The 17,904-nt window shown below is 42.3% G+C and overlaps 2 protein-coding genes across 3 annotated transcripts in view; both read left to right on the forward strand.

Annotated features, from left to right (window-relative positions):
- The window catches only part of AGBL4 (AGBL carboxypeptidase 4), a 950,709-nt gene that overhangs the window by 555,819 nt on the left and 376,986 nt on the right, over positions 1-17,904 (forward strand). The window lies entirely within an intron of this gene.
- Positions 14,051-17,904, forward strand: part of BEND5 (BEN domain containing 5) — a 32,417-nt gene continuing 28,563 nt past the window's right edge. Inside the window, 1 exon segment of the mRNA XM_075759447.1 lies at positions 14,051-14,644. Coding sequence (XP_075615562.1) covers positions 14,428-14,644 — 217 coding nt within the window. The 5' untranslated portion in view covers positions 14,051-14,427.

Genomic DNA, 17,904 nt, shown 5'->3' on the forward strand with positions numbered 1-17,904 from the left:
TGTTGTCCTGGGCTTTGTCTCAAATCTGAAAGCATCAGCCCTCTAAATCTCAGCCTTCAAAAGCATAGTCAGATAGAAAATGTTGTGGCCTGAATATCTTTGTTAGTCGTATATGTGAATCAGAGTTTTTTTGTCCCAGCCATGTGAGTTGTTGGTAGCTTCAGTGGGCTTACTCATGAGAGCACATGCTACATTCAATAGCAGGCATTTGCAGGATCATCCTCTATGACTGTAATCCCTTTTAGATAGGGAACGTGTCAGCAATTTATAAAGGGATGTAAAGATGCTTGTGGCCCATACAAAGTCTACATATCTGATGTTGCTCCATCAGTTGATTACAGGAATTTATAGATTGCACGATCATGATACAACAGTCTGAGTTCGGCATTTACGAAGAAAGTATAGGAAGAAAAATAGGGAGAGCTGTGTCAGATGGTTCTTGATGTTCCATGGATAAAATGTCCATCTGTTTAGAAATACTCTAGAGAATGGAAAGATGTCCCAGTGGTTTCTTTCCCAAATTCTACCTGCTGCTTGTGTCTCAGACTTGTTATCTCCCCCAGTCTGTGTATATGATATTTGGGATTTATAAGCATAGAAAACCTTTGCCTGTAAATTCCACCAAGTGTTTCTCTGTGAACTTTGTGTGAGCATCAAATTGTTGAACTGTTTGACAGATTGAAAGAAACAGACAACGAAGCTCAAAGGACAATAATTCTCCTTTACGCAATCTAAAAAACAATACTATAAAGTACTACATCAGCTGCTGGCAGCTGTAGGTTTGCCTGCCTGCTAATTTACTATCACAAGTGTTCCAGAATCTTTTGTAATCCAGCCACTGCTATTTATATTTGTAATGATTTAAGGACTCTGTACACGTCAGCAAAAAGTCACCAAAAAAAAAGCAAAAAGAAGATTAGTTGGATGAAGGTGCATAGAATAGAGAAGAATAACCCAACAATAGAGTTGAGATAAAGTTTATACACAGTAAATAACTTAAAAAAAAAAAAAAGAGAGAGAGAGAGAATAGCTTTATTTTCAACTCAACAGGGGCCATTAAGAGCAGGGAAACAGGTGTCTGGTGGCCAGTGAAGGAAATGAGAAGCTGTGACACCTGAATTGCGATCACAGACTTTCTCCTGCCTTTGTGCCAGGGGAAAAGGTATTAACCGCTTGATGCCTCACTTCCTCTGCTGGCTCTAGTGGCACCCAGCTCTCAGCTCTTCAAACTTTTTGCCTATTTATAAGATGTTTTTTTCTACAGAGAACTGTAATGATGCAAAGCAACTTTATTATGTTCTGTGGAAAATGCTAAGTTAAGAAAAAGCGATGAAGGATTGTGTAGTGGAGCGCGACACTTCTTAGCGTTGAATCTCTAGGTCATTCTGAAGCAGGGATTTGAGTGGTGTCCCTTAGGATTTGCTGTTATACAAGCTGAAATGATCAATCAAGGATAAAAAATGGACTGTTCTCATCTCATAGATCATTTCACAGTGAAACAGTTAAACTCCTGGCTGCTTTCTGAAAAACAGAGATCTGCATTAATAAGGTGACCTTATCAGAGCCACCCCTGGGGGGAAGGGAGGGAGAAACAAGGTTGTGGAAAGAAAGTGAATCCTATTGTTAATCTTTTTTCAGGGAGACTTGGATTCCTGAATGCAAATTACTTTGTATTTAAATTGTGTGAAAGCACAAAAGGTTCGTGTCTTCAATTGACAGTTATTTCATTAGCTGACTCATGGAGCCTTGCAAATGGTTTCTAGTGTTAACTTTCCTTGGATTTGTTTTCTTTGTTCTTAGCAGATCTTGCAACAGCGATGATTTTGATTAATGTATTCAACGCTCTGTTTTACTCCCGGTTCATGTTTGTTGCAGCAGTCAGCATTCTGGCCTGGGTAAGGCGAGGCTGCAAGGCGGCTTCAGTGTTTCTCCAGTAGTGCCGATCTGACGGGCTGGCTTCCAGCTGGAGATTAGAGAAGCATGGAGGCCGCTGTAATGTATTTTGCATGGTAGCGACCCCAAAGACAAGTTAAAACAGACTTTCATCATCAGGTGTAGGATTGTCTCAGCCACATCCCTCTGTGACAGCGGACGGGCGCTGCATGGGCTCTGTGCTGCTAGAATAACATTTTTGCATCACTGCGAGCCTCTCGGGGCTGGGTGTGCTGGCTTTGTGCCCCCGTTCAGACAGGTTTGTAGTTGAGAGTGGTTCACTACATCCCAAAACTAGAGTTTGTGTGCCTGTCTGTTTAAAAAAACCTACTAATTGAGGTATTAATTTGGGGGGGGAAGGAGAGTGTGTAGGTTAAAGTTCATCATAACTTGCTTCAGGCACACCAATACTAGGTGTCTGGTCTATGCTACGTGTTGAGGAATCAGTATCAGCTCAGGAGAGAGTGGTTCTTCCTGTCTCTGAATTGATGGGCAATCTCTGCTCTGGGGGTGCTTGCCCTCCATTGACCCAAGAGATGAGCTTCAACGAGGTGCTCAAGTTTTAGTACGTTGAAGTTCAGGGTAGATCCTGTCAACCCCACCTACTGAACCAGACTGAAAAGCATCATCAAAGTTTACACATCATTGTAAAAAACAGTGATGAAAATTGCTTGATTAATTGCCCCAGATACACATCAATAAGCAGGCAAGTTGCCGGAGGCCTGCAAGTTCTTAGTATCCTTTCCCTCCTTTCTTCTTTCTTTCTTTTACTCAGCACTACATTTTTGTTCTTTTCAGAACTTTTTGGCACTGGCTGTTGCAATCAATCTGCCGTTCCCCTCTGACGCCTCTTATTGCATTGGTTTTTCAAAATCTTTCATCAGCGCCTCAAGGATCACATTGTTCTTCAATCTGCATCAAACTCCTAGTCCTAAAATCCAAAGACCTCAGGGCCTGGGCGTTAGTTTCTTCACAAGTCACTTGTCTCCATTACCCTCCCAGAGAGTCGCAGCTTCGGGAATCTTATGGAAAGATCCCAGGACAAAACGCTCGAGCTACAAAGGCAGAGCCTCAGCAATAAAACCCAAAAATGTTCAGGCCTCACCACCTCTATAAAACACCGCTTTGAAACTGCTGTTCATACACAGGGGATGTGAACTCATCACAAGACTTTTTACTTTCTTGTGAATATTTTCAAGCTATTTTCCATTTTTATAGGAAATCCGACATACAAAGGGTTTTCTGAGAAATGTTTACTTGTGAAAACAGGAAACTTGGGGTATTTTCAGGTTCAGATCCTTGAATTTTTTTATCCTGATTTTACATGGTCAACTACAAAAAAGAAAGGAAAGGTTCTGAGGGTGACTATAATGGAGGCTTTGAGAGAAAGCATGGGAAAGGTACATTATTTTTTGCTTCACAAATCCAAGTATTTTTCCCTGTTCTCTCTTCTGATTCATGACAATAAATATAAAAGGATTTTTTTCAGCCTCTTTTTTTGGACTGACTTACTTTTTAGCAGTAGATGTTGAAATTAAAAAAGTGAAAGAGAAAAGCGGGGATAGATGGGAACGAGTATCAAAGTATAATAGTTGATGGAGATGTGAAACTCATGTGGAAGGGAACAGCAGAATGACTCAAGCTATGTCAATTGAAACAAAATATCCTTTATTTTCTTTTAAACTGTATTTTGAAGATAAAATTCCATCAAACTCCTTTTTCACACAAAATTTTCACAAAATACGAGTTTGGTACATAACTGGACAGCTCTTCCAGCTGATCAGGAAAAATTATCCTGATCTCTTTGACCAAGATAATCCATAACACGGAAATCATACAGATGTTCAGCATGCAAATTATTAAAGAGAGAAGAAAATACTTGCTTCTGCTTAATTTTTGCTTTAAATATTTTTATGCCAAAATGGTAGACTTTCTGTTACTTGTGAACAATAATTTCAATGTTTTTGGTTGAGTTTTAGCTTAATGTATGAATCCCACGTCCTTGCTGTCACAAAATCTCCATTTTACCACTTTTGCAATATTGCTGGCATATGTCTCCAGCTGTCTGTTGCTGACATAGAATTGCTTGTGATTGTCTGATGCTGAGCTGCTCTGCTCTGTTTTTGTGCTTTTAATCTCTCCAACAATACCTGAGCATGCTGTGCAGATTATGATTATTGGGGCAGAATACAGTCGTCTTTGAAATTTACTGTCCCACACAGAAAATTGGAAATTCTTATGATCTTTATATCCAGGTTGAATGTGAACTAGATTTCTTTCTGATTTCATAATTTAACATTGCAGACTGTTGACTTATTGACTATAACATTAGCATTTTCCAGATTGGCAGACAAATTGCCTTGTAGGAGTGTCTATGTGTATTTATACATCATCCAAAGGTTAAACTATAGAATATATTTTAATTGCCTGGAGATAGCTTAGTAAATTATATCACTAGGACCAAAACTTCTACACTTAAAAGATGAAAGTTAAGTACCGAAACCCATGTTATTTTCCAAGTAAATAAACCATTCAGCAATACTGATTACTGACAGTCTTCCACTGATGTTCATTAAATAGGATCCCAAGGAAACAGCTGCCATTTTACAGGAATTTTTAAGACAGAGGAAAATCTAATATTCTTCTTAGCCTTCCTAAGTATGGACTTTATATTGATCTTGCTATTTCAGCAAGGACCACAATTAAAAAAACTCAAAACATAAAACAATTAAAATGGGGGATTCATATGTAAACATATTTTTTTCACTTCCAATTGTCGTAAAATCTAAGGGAGTAAAAAAGCAAAACCCCAAACAAGCCAAAACATGTAACGCACTTTAAGTGCAGCAAGTATGCTCTCTGAGAATATTTTGTCAGAGGAAACATGACCTTGGAGCTATTTGAGGCATTTAAGAGTAAGCCTAATTGTTACTTACATCTCTTACTTCCCGCTTCAGTAACACTGTTCTCTCTGAAATACAGACCTCTAAAGAAACTACTGAGGAATAAGTTTCCCGCAAATCAGCTGATTTACAGTAACTGCCCAGGTACATGCTCTTACAATTGGTAAACATGAGTTAATTCAAAGTAGTTTGCTCTCAGTGGAAGAAATACGTTACCCTGCAGTAGCTTGGTCAACTACGAGTGATCAGTAAGAAGTCATCTGGAGTATAATCCATTCAGCCTGAGACTGGGAGACACATGCACTCCTTTCCTGGTGGTTTTGACTCAGGGAAATTACGTGTGTTAGATGAAGAAAGGGATTTTTACAACTGGAGATGCAGAGCAGGGGTCCAAACGCCTTCAGCCGGGTGGGGGACCAAAGCCAGGGATCTCACTAGCCAGGCAACTGCCCCAGCGAGGAGGGAATCGATAAAAGATGGGAGACATCACTCTGGTGTCGTGTCCTCCTGGCCTGACTGGCCAATTGTGAAAGAAGTTTCTCTCGGCCTGTCTTTTGGAAGGAGAGGTGAGAATTTCAGGCTGCTAAAGTAAGAAGATGGAGATATCCTCTTTCAGCCTTTGCTCCAGAGGAGGATGGGCGTTACAACGCTCTGTGCTCCACGGTTTCTGTGGATGGGATTTTGGCAGCTTCCACACTGAGCACAGATGGTATTTGAGATCTTGTTCTGAGACTGCCCTGCAGGGTAAGCAATAACTCTGTGGGATTTCTTGGACTGTAAAGCTGCATGTAGGTATTTGAGGTCTGCCGGAGTCCTTTCTAGGTCCAACCTCTCTGTGTCCATTTCACGTGAGGTGTGAGCAGGAGTGGTTACTGTCCTTGTTCTTTTTGATTAACAGTTGGGTGGGTTTTGTTTTTTTTTTTTAAATACTGTGATAGTGGTCAGGAGTGTTTTCAGTGAATTTTGGACAGACCACAGAAAATCAAAGTATTTGTGTCACGCATGGTGTGTAAAATTGGTGAAAAGCCTCTGTGGGCAGTACCTGATCATCAAGGTATGTATATATAAGCCTCAGTATAATGAAACTGCTCTCTCCCCTTTTTGTAAAATTATAATTGGTGTCCGTGTTAGTAATCACACTATGGGATTAAAGGCTGCCTTGCCCTCGGAGACCGACTATGCCTTTCACTGTAGAAATAGTCCCTCCAGGTCAGAGGCAAGGCAGATAATGGTGTCTGCTGAACTGTCCTTATTTGTTAAGAAATGTGTCAATTCATCACTTTTCATAGGTGAAAATTTATCTAAACCATTATTAGCTTACTTCCCAACCAGTTAACTATTTAAAGCAGTATCTTGAGCTACTGCAATGTGCTGCTTCTGTTTTACCTCTTGAACAAAATTCAGACTTCCTTTGCTCTGTGGTCTTTTCTCTCTTGTGTTTTTGGATAAAAACTGTAGGTATGCTTATTTATGTTCACTAAATACTGTGATATATTCTCAGTAGTGCCACCTTTTGCTTGTAATATAATCCCTGTTGTCTCCTCACGTATCTTATCTTTCCTATTTTATTACCTCTTATATCTACTGGTAAATAAAAAGAGAATTTGGAAAATATAGGCCATTTGGAAGAAATTCTGCGTGTATCATACCAGAGAATTTGAAAGATTATGGAAATATTTACAGCTCCCAAAGAATCAATCTATACCCCAAGATTGAATTTAGAGATGGACACAAGCCCTGTTTACTCTAGCTGTTCTGGAAAGACTGGTTTTGCAATATTTTCTGTCCTCAGAATAGTAAAACTAGTTATGATGAATTTACCAAAGTCTGTACGCTGCAGTGCCCCAGACAGTTTCTTATTTTCATTGACATTACTTTTTCATCAGTTTGGACTGTGTAGTATCTGCAGACAGTGTATGTGCAAAATATTGGATTGCTGTGTTTTTGCATACAGACCTTATAAAGGAAAAGAAATACCAGACTCTGTGTACAAGCATCAAAATTTGATTATATGCAGGATCTAATCTTAATATCACACCATCCTCACTGAAAAGTGTTGCGAGAATATTCCAATTCATATTCTGAATGGTGTGTTTCTCTGCAGTCTTCTTGCAGAATTCTTATTCCTACCAGGAGAATATCAGTATATTGAACTGAATAAAAATGTATACATTAAATTGCTTATTCAAATGTCCAGCTTTGATGTTTGTAGAGAATTTAAGCAGGAGGCAATATAACCTGAGCTTTGTTTTATTGATACGAGAGGCTAATGTGAGTTACAAAACAGAAAAGAACGAGAAGTTGTATAATACGCTGGAAATGTGAAAAAAATGCAGATTTCAGTTATTAGCTTTCACAGCTGTATTTGCATAGAAATATACTAACGGCTGGATGGCATTTCATGCATGAACTTGATAGAGCATCCTTAAACATATTCCTGTTAGAAGAGTACTTAAAGGGAACCTCGAACTCAAAAATTCCTGTCTTTGTTTAAAAAAACCAAAACTATCGCTTCCCTAGGGTATTCTAGTACAAGATATTTCTTTATGAAGCAAAGCTTGCTTTGTTATGAGGAATACTGTGACAGCCTATGAAGGACCCTCCTTTCTGATCACACTTTTAAAAAGATCCTGATTCCCCTGAATGTTAAATAGTATTGCACAATAGATGTTGCTCAGGATCTTGTGGAAAATACGAGCAAAGCGTGAAGCCCCTTGAGGTTTCAAACACCTCTTGGGTTATCAGTTTCCTATGCCATTTTCTATTTTGAAGGAACACCTTCCTCGCAAGTGGGGCAAACATGAACACTGATTTTCTATGCTGCATGAGATAAAAAGAGTCACTCTTCATTGAAGAACTAGAAGAATTCCTGTTGGGGGTCTATCATAGTTATCCCATGCTATGAATTTTTGGGAGTTGAGTGACACCAACTCCTTCCCGTTAACATTTACTTGTTGGTTTTGGTTTTGTTTGTTTTTTTAAAAAAAAATTCACTTAATAGCGCAGACGAGGTGCAACTTCATTTGTAACTCATAAATGATGATGATGATGTCTGGTCTTCGCAGGCGTGGAGAGGTTCACAGAGTATAGAGAAGGTTTTTATATCAGTGAGCACTTGCACTTCTCAGTTTCCAGCAGTTTCAGCATTCAGTTTGCCAACTGTGAAGAATTATGTTCTTCTAATTTAAATGTGATTATTAACAAGACACAGCTGAGAAAGGCACTTTTCTGAAATATTCTGAGGATTATTCCTGCTCTGTTATCTCCCATTTACCTTCCACAACAAGGATTTTACGTGCTCACGTTAGTTGATGTTCTTTGGAAGGGTTGCTGGTCCCTCTCTGATTGTGACTTTCATTAGAGGTAGAAAACTCTACCTTCTCTTCTGAAGTGGTGAGATGTGAGCACTAATGCCTGGGAATATTTTCTAAAAACTCACTTTATACTGAAATATAGCCAGCCCTGAAAGAGATTAGAAAGAGTATGACAAGAGCACGAATTAAAAAGCACTGGGGCGTGCAAACATATCTCTTTAAGCAGTTCTGACTCTGTCCTCGCGCAATCCCATTCCTGCTGCTGCTGATTGTCAAGAACCTTCCAAAACAGCAAGAACCATCGCTAGAGCCTGTCCAGTCTCCCGCTAAAATCAGACTTCTAAAGGAACGGGGAGGTGTGAGTTAGCGGAGGTACCATTCTGGACAAAATGCAGTCAGTAGTAGTTGACCTCCTTTTCTTCTGTGCATGTCCCGTATTACTTGTGTGAACCTCTCAAGCAGAATAGGTCTGTGCAGAAAAGGGCTACAGAATCATTTTCCCTGTCAGTATGAGATATAAATGCTGGTTCAAGACAGAACAGTGCTCTACAGATGTGAGAACAGAAAACCAAAATGGAAATATTATGAAAAAGGATCATTAATATCGTCTCACTCAGAAGCTCTGTCTAAAGCATAACATAATCACGGGCAGTGTCTAGTCATCATATCTTACACTGAAGCCCAAAGGTTACAAAAAGACTTTAGCCCTTGCCAAATGAAAGTCAATTGAAGGTACAGAAGGAATCAAATTCTTGCAGTGGTGCAAAACCTATGTATGTAAAGCTACTTTCACAGTCCTGTCAGTAAAATGTCTGTCAAAAGCCAGGGAAAAGTCTGGTTTAAAAAAAGAAAGGGAAAATCTCAGATCAGATTTCCAGATAGAGTGAAAATGTATAGGCTGAAGCAATCAGTGGATGGCAGTAACAATAAAGATCATTTGGGCTGCAACAGCAATACTGTCTTCAGAGCAGTTCTTGAAGACGGCAGCAGTGGTACCAGAAGGACGTGTTTTAAAGGTGAGTCCACGCATGAGTCAGCTCAAAGAAAATGTCTTTCCTACTTTCCTCTTCGGCAAGAAGTTTATAGCATGGCAAACCGCATACTGCCCGAGTACAGAAGATGGTATTTACCAAGATTTTGAATGGTATACAGCAGGGTGGGAGCTGAAAGCCATGATGATTTGAGAGGCATTTGCAGCTCCCAAACAACCCAGCTTCTGGCTCCCGCCGAGCAAAGGACTGGGTGAGAGCGGGGAGAATTCCTGCCTCACACCGAGGCAAGATAGCGCCGACTGGCAGCGTCTCCTGATTCCTGTTGACTTTCTGTGGGCACGTTTAACCTGTAATTTGGAAAAGGAAAATACAGTCTGGCACACATTCTTGAAGGGCTGCCAGTCCCAGATCTATCCATTGCATAGCCTGCCAGAATGGGAAAGATAAGTATCTTACAGACCAGTATCCACAGCAACAGACACTGGAATTTTATCTTTTCAATACATATAAAAACCCAAAGAAAATAATTACTTTTTCATTTTCCAGTTTTATAATAGTAATAATGACCTTTAGGTCAGGAATTTTCAGCAGTTAATGACTGTCTGGCTTTTTCTTTGGCCCTTGGTTTCTCCAGCCAGTCATTAAGAGTGAGGAAAGGGCCTTCTCCAGTGGTCACTTTGGCTTAATCATTACCTTTTCATGCTATGGAATATACCAGCTGGGAAATAAGTGTCTCCTATGTGAATGGATCCATAAAGTTTTCCTTAGGTTTCATTTCTTTGAAAGAATATTCTGTTAGGACATGAAAGTTTAATGTAAAAGATGATTGAGTATTATCCTCAGCCCCAAGAAAGGTTAGATCACTCTCAGGAATTGGGACTAAATAGCTTTGCAGTGATGCCCTTCCTCTTCTGAGGATGGTTTAAGGCCATAGATTTCAAAAGATTAAATCTTAAGAATTTATCTATGTAATCTAGGTTCCCATACTATTCTCTTGGTATTGGAGTGCTTCAGAAATTATATGTGGACACAAATATTTTCTTGTCCATCTTCTAGGATTGTACAGCAACTGGACCTTTTTTTTTTTTCATTTTTCTTTTTTTTAATTGAATTTTCAATGTAATCATTGTGATGCTGAAAGCAGAGTGTGGCAACAGTGTCTTGAGAGTTAAAAATTATTTACAAATCTAAAGGGGAACAACCCTTTGGAATGCTCTGTTTGTCTAACTTGTAGATTCCCTCCTTCCAACCACCCTCTCTATCTCAAAACACCTAGAAGGTGTATATGACTTTGTTCAGGTGTATGAGTTTTATTTATTTATACCTGGAAATGACTTTATCTTTCACTTTATCATAAGATAAAAAATGAGATACTATGGAATGGAGGTATCTTCTGACACCCTATTGATCATATTCTTGGTAAAAATTAACCAGATTGTGAGTAGAATCTGGTAAGCGTGTACCTACATAAACCTTTGAACAATCTTCAGTTCTTGTGCATTGTTATTTATGCTTAAATGCCATATGCTTTAAATGCCATTGTTAAAATACAGTGTTCCCTACAAAAATGGTGCACATATCTTTCCTTCAGGGTACGTTTGAGCTTGAAATCAACTGTGTAAGAAATGCATTACTTGGAGGATAAATAAATTCACAAGAAAACAATAACATTTTCTAAACGGCATATTGAATGTGTAGGGATTCCTAGCAGTAGTCCAGTGTGCTCTCGTTGCTGAGTAGTCAGGTAGTAGTGAAACCCCTCCACTTGAATGGTAAAATAAAATGGGAATTTCTTCATCAGTAGATGTAAAATCAATAGGTGTCCCTTGAGGGTTTGGTATTAAACATGGAAGTAATGTGACTGATGAGCCTAATTTTACTGTTTTGCTGTGAAAGAGATTTAGCACCTGCATAACTATTATTGGTACTATTAGCTTTTCATTTTAAGTGAAAACACAGAGTGCGCATCAAAACAGCAGGCACCAGCTTTTGCTTTAACACTTTTTTTTTTTACTTTTCAAGAAAAATAACAGCAGCAAAATATAGGTACTATTCCAGGAAACAGCCACTCAGGAGTCCAACAAGGGCTGGGACTGTGCTTTGTGGTTTCCTGACTCTTGGAGTGGCACTTTTACTTTTTAAGCTGAGGCTTCATTTGTAGTTTGAAAGTATGACATTCTACTTCTCAGCAGGGTTGTGTTGTTTCTAAAAGGCTGGACTTGCCAGAGGATTTAAATCTTGTGAGGATTCACTAATTCCCTTAACAATGAGTTTTAAAATCTACACCTTTTAAAATAGCTTTACATCTTTAAACATCAAGTTAACCTCAGTGTTAAAACAGCTGGCTAACCATTAGTAGAAATGGGAAAGGTCCAAATGAAAGGAGTCGCAATACTTGTGTTTCATTCTCTGCTTAAACGGATCAGCTTCACAGCCAACCAGTGCGGATTATTTATAGATTTTAAAGCCAGAAATTAACACTGTTCCTTGTAGGCAGAAGAGAAATGTATGGGATCATTATTAATTCTTTAGCATTATAATGCCTTCTGGTTCAATGTCTGTGCTAGGAACCGAATGTAAACATGCATTTATCATCCCGACCCTTAATCTGTTCCCAAAGACGTCCTTCAGTGAGAACAATGAAACAGCCTTTCTAAAGGATCTGAGACCTTTTTTTTTGCTGCTGATACAAAAATCTTTACAGCCTTTATGGTAACTGAACCTTCAAATTTAAAATGTTGCAAATACCAGTTTAGAGTTTTCCTTTTGCAAAAAAAAAAAAAAAAAACCAACCCAAACCCCAAAAAACCCCCACTATGATGCTCGTTGCCTTCACGTGAAGTCTTTCAGTTTTCTTTCACTGGGGCAAATCCCCAAGCCTCCTGGGTACCTGAGGAGATCTTTCCCGTTCCAAGTCAACCTGATTTTAGAGTCCCTAGCTTCTTTTTGTTTCCCCTGTTGTTTCCCATTTCTCCATTTTTCTCTGTGTTCCTTTCCCTCGACAGCAGTCTTAGATGTTGCTAATAGAATTCAGCTGCGGAGGAAATACAATCCCAGTAAGAGTCAGTGTACTGAATCCCTCACTAGCCACTGAACTTAGTGAGGCAAAATTGTCACTCACATAGTTTTAAGCGTCCACGGAGTAATCCAGGTATCCGGCTGTCCTGTCACCTTCCCGCAGCTCCTTTTTACCTCCATTGTAAGACAAGGTAGAGGAGATAGGAGCACTACAGCAGCTGTTAGTGTTTGATCAGCAACACAATCTTTGCTGGAATTTCATTTCCCTTGCAGCCTAGCTACTAGAATACATTTGTCATCCATACTTTGTAGCAGACTTATATTTGCCTGCAATTACATACCGGTCTGGCAATACTTTAACATAAAGTACTGCCATTTAAATCCCCAATCCTAAACTGAAGTATTTGCAAAACTCTGTAATTGCTAAAATAATAAAGCTGCCATTATTGTACGGGAAGTTTACAGCTTCTTAGCGAAACAGTTACATCGGCTTAACTACACCTGTATGCATTCCTTATGTTTTCATGTGTTGGTTAAGACACAGACAGACAGACTGCTGCTGGGCATAACTGTAAGTTTCTGATACTCCCATGGAATGGCTGAGGTTGGAAAGGACCTCTGGAGGTCATCTTCTCCAGCCCCCTGCTCAAGCAGGGCCACCGGGGGTGGGTTGCCCAGGACCACGTCCAGATGGCTTTTGAGTTGTCTGCAAGGATGGAAACTCCACGAGCTCTCTGGGCAACCTGTGCCAGTGCTCAGCCACAACTTCAGGTTTTCCAGCTTGTGGTCTGTTCCCACGTACTAAGAAGTCTGTGAAAGATAACTAGGAAAAACAAGTTTGGTGTGGTTAAACTGAATGTAATGGGTAGAGATAGTACTGCAAAGGCTTAGGGATATGCAAACCAGAAAAGATAATAGATTTTGGTTTCATTTTGTGTGGGCTTTTTGCAAACAGAAAACCACTGATGTCCCTCTCTTGCTGTTTATTACTCATTCTGCAATTTATTTATTATTTTTGCCTTTAAATAACTCTCTATGTATTAATGTTCTGCTCCTAAGACTGACTGGGTAACAGACTTCAGCATTGGAAACCTGGGTAAGAGTTTGCAGTGAACCATAAGCGATATTGCCACATTATTCTTTTTTCTTACATGGAAGCTCAAAGCATCCATGCTCAGTATGCATGTGTCTCCAAAAGCCTGGGAATTTGTGCTAAAAACGGCACGGTCTCTAGCCCTCGTTCTTACACACCTTCATGGTCTCTAGCCCTCGTTCTTACACACCTTCACACAACTTCTCAACTGTGTTGTTTTGGGGGAGGGTGGGGAAGCTTCAAGTTCTTCCAGCCATCACCGCTGGACAGTATCATTGTGTGCAGGTGGTTCTGCATTACCCTGAAGACCTTCGGGTACACATTCTGGTGATAGTTAGCAGATGAGCATGGGGTTCTGTGTTGGTTTGTTTGGCCAGGAAGGATTCGGTCTCCTCAGCTGGCCATGGCATGCCATGGGTCCCCCCTACCCCCTCCCTCCGCTGGCCCTGGCACTGCCACGGCCCAGGAGCACACTGTCTGTGACGCCTATTTCTCTGAACAGGTGTAAGGTGTTTGTAACTTGGGAAAAAGAGCTTCCCAGGGCTTTTACTGGGGACGAGTTCGAGCAGTGGAGCCCGGCGGGTGAGCACCTCTGACAGGACTCCCTCGGCCCGCCGGGCCCAGCGACGCCGAGGCCGAAGGGTGGGACCCGGCCCTCCACACAGGTGCCCGGGGAGTACGAGCCGACACCCCGCCCGGCCGTACCCTCGAAAGCCTCTCGGACGGAGGCACCTGCCCGTTCCGCCTCGCCGCCCGCACCAACACCCTCCGCGGCGGAGGTGCGAGGCCGCTCCCGGGGAGCCGGGGCAGGCCCGGGCCTGCCGGGCGCTGAGCTGAGGCGAGCCCGCGCCCCGCGGAGGGGCCGGGACACGCCCGGGGCCGCCGGAAGGGGTGTTTCCGCACGGGCCCCGGGCTGGGCCGGGGCGGGGGGGGGAAAAGCCGGGCGGGGGCTGCTCCTCCCGCGGGCCCGCCGGTCCCGGCCCCCACCCGCCCCTCGCCGCACGGCAGCCCGACTCGCGTCGCTCCGCGTTGGATTGCTCGTGTCTGCCCGGAGCTGTCGGCCGCCCGGCTGTCGGCGCGGCCAGGCGAGCTCAGCCGAGCGCAGAGGCGGATTTTGAGGAACAATAACAGAGCGGGGAGCGCGGGACCGGCGCGGCCGCCCCGCCCGCCGCACCATGTACGCCTTTGTGCGGTTCCTGGAGGACAACGTCTGCTACGCGCTGCCCGTCTCCTGCGTGCAGGACTTCAGCCCCACGTCCCAGCTCGACTTCGACAACCAGAAGGTCTACACGGTGTACCGTAACCCCGAGGAGGCGGAGGAGGACGACGAGAGCCCCGGCGAGTGGGGCGACCGCCTGCTGCTCCACAAGGCCCAGATCCTGGCGCTGGCAGGTGAGGGCGGGCCGGGCCGGGCCGCGGGGGAAGGGAGTGTGTGTGTGGGGGGGCCGGGCCAGGGGAAGCCCCAAATGCCGCCCCCTCCCCGCTGAGGTGGGGGGGGGGGGGGGAGGGCGGGGGAGGGGGGGGGCGGGGGGGGGGCGGCATCGCGGCGCCACATGCTCAGAGCCCGGGCGGCACATGGCGGGCGGGGGGCGCGGTGAGGCGGGAGGACGGAGATCTCGGGGGCCGGGGTCGGGGGGGGCTTCCGTGCTCCCGGAGCACCGAGGGTCCTGGGCGGTCCCAGGCCCGGGAAGGGTTCGCCGGGGGTGGTGTGGGGGGTCCCACGGGGCGGCCGGTCCCGGCCGGGCAGCGCCGCGCTCTTGCGTGAACTCCCAGGTGTGGGGGTTCCAAAATAACCGTGAGCCCCTGGTAGGAACCATCGATGCACCGCGGCGGGGATGAAATCAGAAACTTGGGGGGGGGGGGGAGGAAAAGTTTAGGTTTTCATACACAGTATATTTATAGTGCATGGCATCATTTACGTACCTTTGCAGTTTGGCAGTATGTTGCCAAATTAGAGGGGTGCTGTTTTATATCCACTTTGTTAGTTTAAGTGACTTCACAAATTGGAAGGCAATAGTGGAGCCAGACCTTTAGATACCACGCTTGTTAAGCTTGGTTTTGCTACATTTGGTTTGTTTCATGTTTAACTTACAAATCTCTTTCTAGCTAAGAGGACCAATTAAAGTGTGTATTAAGAAATAAACCCATATTTTGGCCATTTAAATGACTTCACAGCATGTGAGATAGTACTTTTGCCATGCGTCCCCCCAAATCACAACTCTTTGGCAGCATGTTGCCTTGAAGACTTTCTGTAGTTTCCTTGCAGGCACGCAAAACACGCTGCCATAGTCAGAGTTGACATAGAAAGGAAGTTTGATGTTGTTTGTAGCAAATTACTGGCTAGCGTGGGCTTGCCCTGTAGGCCGTTGAAAGATGGTGACAACCATTTGAAATGTCAGTCTGGGTAGCAAAGAGGGCATTGGGTTCTTATCCTGACTTTTCCACTTGGGGAAGTGGATATAACCAGTATATTTTCCCCAAATATGGAATGGGCTGCTTAAACTCTGCTGTCTGGTATTGAGTTCTGAGAAGGCAATGCTGAGTTCTGATCTCCAAACAGAGTAACTTGGTGTTAAAGTTATGTAAAACTATTATTTTTTAATTTTTACTTTTATTTTTTGAACTGTCAGTTCCTAAACCAGTTCAGCCTGGTGGTGGTCCTCTTGGTCCCTGACTCAGCCAGTGACTTTTACCATTATCCTGTTTCCAGTAGTGGCCATACGGAGATGCCTGGAAAGAACAAGAAACAGGCAAATGTGTATGTTGTTTCCCTGTAAAGCTTTTCCAATTTTTGAATATTTGCAACTCCAGCAGTTCAGGAGAACTAATAAGATAGCAGGGGAATCCACTCCTCTGGTAGGCTAAGCTTTTGTTGTCCTATGCCAGCCTGTGTTTCCTGTCTAGCAGAAGAGAACTGGCATATGAAGTATTTCTTACACGTTACTGTCACATCCGTGGAAGACAGTGATGTCACCATTCAGGGTTTGCCTTGCCTCTTCTCAAAGGCATCCCAGTTGGACTTCACCTTCCTCTTTCTCGCTGGGGAACTGCACCAGCAGTGCCCTTTCTGTTCCTTGTGTTCATCTCAACGTAACTAAAGTGTTTCAGAGAAATAGTAACAGCCATTCGGCTCGCATCTTGAGCCTCGGTTTTCCCGCTGAAAGTGCACTTAGTTTGTCAATTCCCTTGTTCCAGGCAGAGTCTGTACATACCTAAGAGAAGAGTAGTTGAACACTCTCTTGAACCAGAACAAACCAATATATGCCGTTTCCTTCAGAGAGCAAAACTTGTTACCTGTATTAGTGATTTGCACTAACTACTCCCCAGCGACTTTAATTTCTGTAGGAAATTCTCCTGCTGAGCCAGGAACACAAACATACAGCTATCTTTATTACATCTGTCACACCTCAATATATCTGACTAGATCTGTAATTTGCATGCTTGGAAAAATTCTCACCTGAACACCAAAGGAGTCTTTACTTCTCCTCTTCTTTCCACTCTGCACCATGTAAAATACCATAATTGAATTCATCCTTCGTATACAGCGTATGTTTATTTACTTTTAAAGTTGTCACTTTCTCCCCAGAGTTTTAATATTGGTGTTTGTTTTTATTATGGTTAAAATCTTGGGGAGAAAAGTTGATGTTATGTGAAGACATCTTAGCACAATTTTTGACTTATAGTGACCAACTCTATTTTTACAGATTATGACAACTTTTTATGGCAAACATTACAAGTCCGATGCTATACAAACTGCTTATTTAGTTTAAAACATAATTTTACAAGTCTGCGGTAACGTTTCATATACTAGTACAGACCTTTTCATTCTAAAGGATTCCAGCCTACCTTAGTAGTTATGTAAATGATGCATATAAAGTTGCTCTTATATGTAAAATACATATAGTAAGTTGATTTTGAATTTTGGGAAGTAACCCTTGCCCGCACAAATTAGTACAGCAGTGACTTGAAGGATTTACTGCTTTGGTCCAAGGATTCCCCATTAGGAACAGGCTTCAGAACCAAAGTCAAGGTACAGATATTAAACAAAACCCAAAAAAGAATAAGGGGGGGGGGGGGGGAGAAGTCATCCTTTTATGAGCTGGCACAGTATTCTTTTACAGTTTGAATGGTGCCCAATTTTCATACGCTGATTTAACAAGGCTGCTCAAGTAAGCGAAGTCGTACTTATTTATATATATTTTCATGATCAAACACTGTCCATGCAGTGGGAGTTAACCATAGTCTGAGAAACAGATCCATTTAGTTTTCCTTTTTAGTGACATAAAAAAAAGGAACGAGTAGAGGAAGAGTACAGATACAAGACCAATATTAGCATTACGATTTAATTTTTTTTTAAAAGAGTTTTCCATTCCTATTTTGCTAAAAGAAATTTAGATACTTTTCCAACTTTTCCCCTTGTAAAGTAGGAGTTCATACAGAGATAAGTAAATGTTTATGCCCATAGTACAAAGTTTTATTAGAGCATTGGTTGTGTAAAGAGTTCAAGAAACAATCATTCTCATTTGAGAGAGTCTAGAAGCAATTCTTTTATCTTTTGTGGCGAGGTTGGATGGTTAGAAGCCTGTACACTTTGTGAGGAATATTATTGCTGCAGAGGAGAGAGCACTGCTGTAAAGGTATCACAAATTAAA

The sequence above is a fragment of the Balearica regulorum genome, chromosome 8 (genome assembly GCF_011004875.1).
Source record: "Balearica regulorum gibbericeps isolate bBalReg1 chromosome 8, bBalReg1.pri, whole genome shotgun sequence".
In the NCBI taxonomy this organism is placed as follows: domain Eukaryota; kingdom Metazoa; phylum Chordata; class Aves; order Gruiformes; family Gruidae; genus Balearica; species Balearica regulorum.